Source organism: Cariama cristata, unplaced genomic scaffold (assembly GCF_000690535.1).
Source record: "Cariama cristata isolate BGI_N322 unplaced genomic scaffold, ASM69053v1 scaffold36954, whole genome shotgun sequence".
NCBI lineage: Eukaryota > Metazoa > Chordata > Aves > Cariamiformes > Cariamidae > Cariama > Cariama cristata.
Genome location: NW_009615310.1, coordinates 9,032 through 13,458, shown reverse-complemented (window position 1 = coordinate 13,458; position 4,427 = coordinate 9,032). Strand labels below are relative to the sequence as shown.

Here is a 4,427-nt window from a genome sequence, read left to right as displayed (position 1 = left end):
TTTTTAAACATGAAAAGATCAGACGCGGGGAAAAAAAATAATACAGGAGGAAGGGGGTGTAAAAATGCCAATTGCTGGATGAGGATGCTGGGAGGGCACCGGGCAACCCCCCCCCAGCACCCCTTCTGCCAGCGAAGGATGGGGGCACAAAATGCAACCCCCATCCTGGGCAGGAGGGGACAGAAAGGGGCAGCACAAAGCCAAGTCTGCAAGTAAAACCCCCTCCAGCATCGATACTGGAGAGTAAGGGGGGAGGCAACCGCCCCCCATCCCACCTTGCCACCACCGGCACCTCACCCACATCCAAAGGGACACCCCATCTCCGGGCACAGCTTTCAAAGCCAAACACACATCAAACCAGTTCTTTCCCAGCTGAAAAAATAATAGATGGGAGGAGGAAGGCAGGGAGGAGTTGTTCCTGGAGAAAAACCCATCCATGCTCCTGGTCGGCAGGCTCTCAAGGTGAGTTGGAGAAGGGCATCGCCAGCACCGCATGGTGTTTGAGTCGGCGTCTTCAGTGCCGCTGCTCCCAAACCGCAAAGTTGGCGAGTCAAACAGAAACCCCTTTTCCTCTCCTTCCCCTGGTTTAAGGCCGTGGTGACAACTCAGCCCCCACTGATCCCTTCTCCCCCTGTACCCAGGGCCGTGGGTGCTCACGAAAGGGCATAGGAGGCCGAGGGCCATCATCTGCAGGATCCTCGTGGAAGTGGAGGGGAGGGATCTGCCACAGGGGGACAAGGAGAAAGACGTTTCCCCTCCTCTCTAAAACACCCTTGGCTCCCAGGTTTTCCTTCATGCCATGTTACCCCCACTGTCAAGGAAGCTGAGCAGTTAAGAGGTCAAAATACAGCATCATGTAAGTGTAATAAACCAAAAGTACAGTTCTTGCTCTTAAAATTAATGACAAACTACATGCAAGTTACACGCCCCACCCCACCCCACACCCCCAACCAGCAGATAATCAAATTCTTCATAGCAAAGGCCAAGAGAAGTGAGTAAAATCAAAAACCTGCTTCCCCTCACCTTCCCGCTACAGACTGGGCAAGGGGAAGAAGAGAGACAAACACTCGGTATGTCCTGGATAGAGAAATATATTTGCTTCAGAGAATGTCTCCCCTATCTCCCCACCCCCTAAAACAAGACAGGGAAAACTAATCGTCATAAACGTAGGCCAGCTGAAGCTAAAAAAAAAAACAAAAAAAACCAAAAAAACAGACCTCTTCTCATCTGGAGTCGGCATCACAGAGCTAACATGGTACCCCCAGAAAGTGCATCTTTAGAGGAAAAAAAAATAAAATAAAAAAAAGGTTGGGGTGATGATGGCAGAGGAAGCAAGGGGGAGGCAGCCCCTGGAAGGGCTAGTTTCCCCGGAAAGCATTCTGTGCGGCTGAGGAGGCCACCCCAGCAGCTGCGTTCTGGAAGCCCCTGTTGGTGAGGATGCCTTGGGAAAACTCTTCCTGGGCCCTCTGGAAACTGGCTCCTGTGCGCCGATACAGGGAATGCACCTGGGAAACAGAAGGGGGGGGGGGAATAAAATAAAAAAATCAGCATGCAGTTGTAGGCTTCCCCGGAAAGCATTCTGTGCGGCTGAGGAGGCCACCCCAGCAGCTGCGTTCTGGAAGCCCCTGTTGGTGAGGATGCCTTGGGAAAACTCTTCCTGGGCCCTCTGGAAACTGGCTCCTGTGCGCCGATACAGGGAATGCACCTGGGAAACAGAAGGGGGGGGGGGAATAAAATAAAAAAATCAGCATGCAGTTGTAGGCTTGCTGCACACACCTTGCCTGCCAGCTTGCTTTTCCTTGTCCCAGTCACTAACCAGCTGTCTTGGCAGCTGGAAAGGATGGGCTGGAGCCATTGGCTCCATCTCACCCAACATGTGATGCTGCAGATTTCAGGAGACTCTCATTTGTTGTAAAATGCAGAGCTCTCGGCAAAATGGCAGGGATCAGACCAAAAACTCCTCTCCCTGCACTGTGATGTTATCGACACTTAACCCCTGCATTTACAGACACTTGCAGGGCGGGACCTGAAGGTGCCTGCATCTACAAAGCATCAGGTACAACTTAGGAGAAAAGGAGGAGGAAGCAACAGAAACAGGACCAGTTCAGCCTGTCCTTCCCTTCCCCAAAGCCACATTTCTGCTCTTAATTGCAGAAATGCAACCCTCATGTGGTCAGTCAGAAGGAGGAAGGGGGACTTGTGTTTGGGAGCCGGTGGGGAGATTTGGATCCCACCAGGCTTTGACAAGTCCCACAACATTGTGGTAGCAGTGCTGGTAAAGCCCTCAATACCCGAACAAAGCAACGCCCTTCTCGGCTCAGCCAGCTCTGGACAGACTCAAGCTAGAGGGAAGTGCAAGAAATTTGATGTCCATGTTTGATGAGGGTGACATTTGGGACCTCGCTGGCCATCTTCTCTGGACGGCAGCCAATGCAGCAAGTCTTACTAAACCCCTCCTTTATTCTAAGGTGCATGGTTAATGGCGTGCCTTACTGAAGCATTTGTGTCTCTTGTTCCCTCCCCAAAGGCTACTTTCCCACCTGCAAATCCCTTTAGCATTCAAGCAACTTGGCATCGATGCAGGAAGCACAAGCAAAAATCCTTTCATTAAAAGCTCTTGACCCGACAGCGCCCTGACTACATTTTCAAAATCAAGGTAATCCCCACAGAGATGAGAGCAGGTAGCAACCCCAGGATATCCCAGGAGCAGCCTGACCTGTGGATCTGCCATTTGGCCAAGACCTCGCCTTGCCTCCGAGCCACTCACCTGCTTCAGGAGGAAGAGCGAGAGAACCGCACACAGCGTGAAGAATCCTGCCACCACCATCATGATAATAGCCACAGCCAGGTTCCCGTGCAGCTCAGACAGCGCCGCAATCCATCCGCTGCAAGGGAGAGGAGAGCAGGGTGAGCACAGCGAGCATTCAATTCACAGGATGAGATGGAGCAGAGGGAGAAGAGGCACTGATGGTTGCACAGGAGCCTTTGGGGGAAGGTTACAGGGAAGTGCAAACCCAAACGTAACAGCTATGGAAACAGGGACCCAGAGCTCAGCCAGGCACTCGTTTTGGGACCAGAGTTTCCATTATCATGTTTAGAAGCAATCCACCTCTACACACCTCACTCGCATTACAACCCTGGCCCTGGGCCCTCCCCCCTCAAGCAGCAAAATTAATACCCTTGGCACTGCCATAAGGCAAGTCACTTCCACAACCACATTCTCAAAATTCAGCCAGGTCATGTAAAGACAGGGTGGTACCTCTAAATTGGAAGAGATGAGCTGGCAAACCTGGAGCCTAGACCTATATGTCACCATAACAGCTCTCCATGGCCAGGGATCTAAGTGTTGGGAGGTGGAAGAAGACGAAGAAAGGGATTAATTTAGAGCTACAGAAAGGAGGAAACTTTGAAGGGAACGGGCAGGGAGGATGCTGGGAGTTATCAGTGCTTGGCTGTAGGCCAAGCTGAAAATACCAAGATGCCTCACTCAAAACACCCTCCTGGGTGCTGGAAAAGGAATCTTTCCAACTGCTAAACCAAGCAAGCCACATGCCATCAGGAGAGAGGGAATCAAGTGGGCCAAACTGTCCCGTTTGATGGGCCGCACAACTTCTTGCTCGTTACAAGGAAGCAGAAAGGCACACCATGCACTACAGCCAAAAATAAATGCACTGTTTGGCTCAAGGAAACGTTGCAGAAAGCTCAACGCACGCTCTCCAAAGTCAGACTAAAAACGGAGTGCCCCCTCCCAGTCCCCCGTGACTAAGGCAGCACCAGCTAGCAGGGGAGGGAGCACAAGGACAGCTTTGCCCATGAGCCATTCTGCAGGCAGAGGGCAAAAATAGACAGTAGTTTCACTGCACTCCTCACCTGGAGGCTCCCCCTCAGCAGAAAAACCGCTGGCTGTTAACCTTTTCACTGTTCACAGTAACTCTGGAATCTGATCTGCGGCCAACGCAGCAAGGCGAAAAGAGAGCCTGTGCTTTCACCGCAGGGGGCAAGAGGCCTGTTGGACCCACTCCAGAAGCCCAGACTCACCCTTCTGTACAATGCCATCAAGAAAGGGTGGCAGTTAAACCCTCTCCGTTTATTTTTTGGAAGCACAGCTCACCGACAACACACTCGAGAGAAATTCAGGAAGAGTTTGGGGACAGAATCGGGATGCTAGCAGCAGTATCAAGTTAAGCCGCACCCAGACTCGAGGTCAGAGATCCCTCAGCCCCACGCTACAGCCTCTGTCGGGGAAGGCTCCATTTTAACACAAGGCAGATACGGTCAACACTAGAGGCTCAGCATCAAGAAGGGATAAGTATTATATGTACGAAGTGAGGCGGAAGGCAGCAGAGGCGGCGTGGAAGATTTCACATACTCCTTTCAGCGCTGGCCTGCAGCAGCAGCAAAGGTACATGTCTTTGCTGGATCTTGGA

General features: G+C 51.9%; 1 protein-coding gene across 1 annotated transcript in view; it reads right to left on the bottom strand.

Moving 5' to 3' along the window:
* Positions 1–1,358: 1,358 nt before the first annotated feature.
* The window catches only part of LOC104161351 (secretory carrier-associated membrane protein 2-like), a 7,342-nt gene continuing 4,273 nt past the window's right edge, over positions 1,359–4,427 (bottom strand). Inside the window, 3 exon segments of the mRNA XM_009699754.1 lie at positions 1,359–1,480; positions 1,564–1,705; positions 2,768–2,885. Of these exon segments, the coding sequence (XP_009698056.1) occupies positions 1,359–1,480; positions 1,564–1,705; positions 2,768–2,885 (382 nt within the window).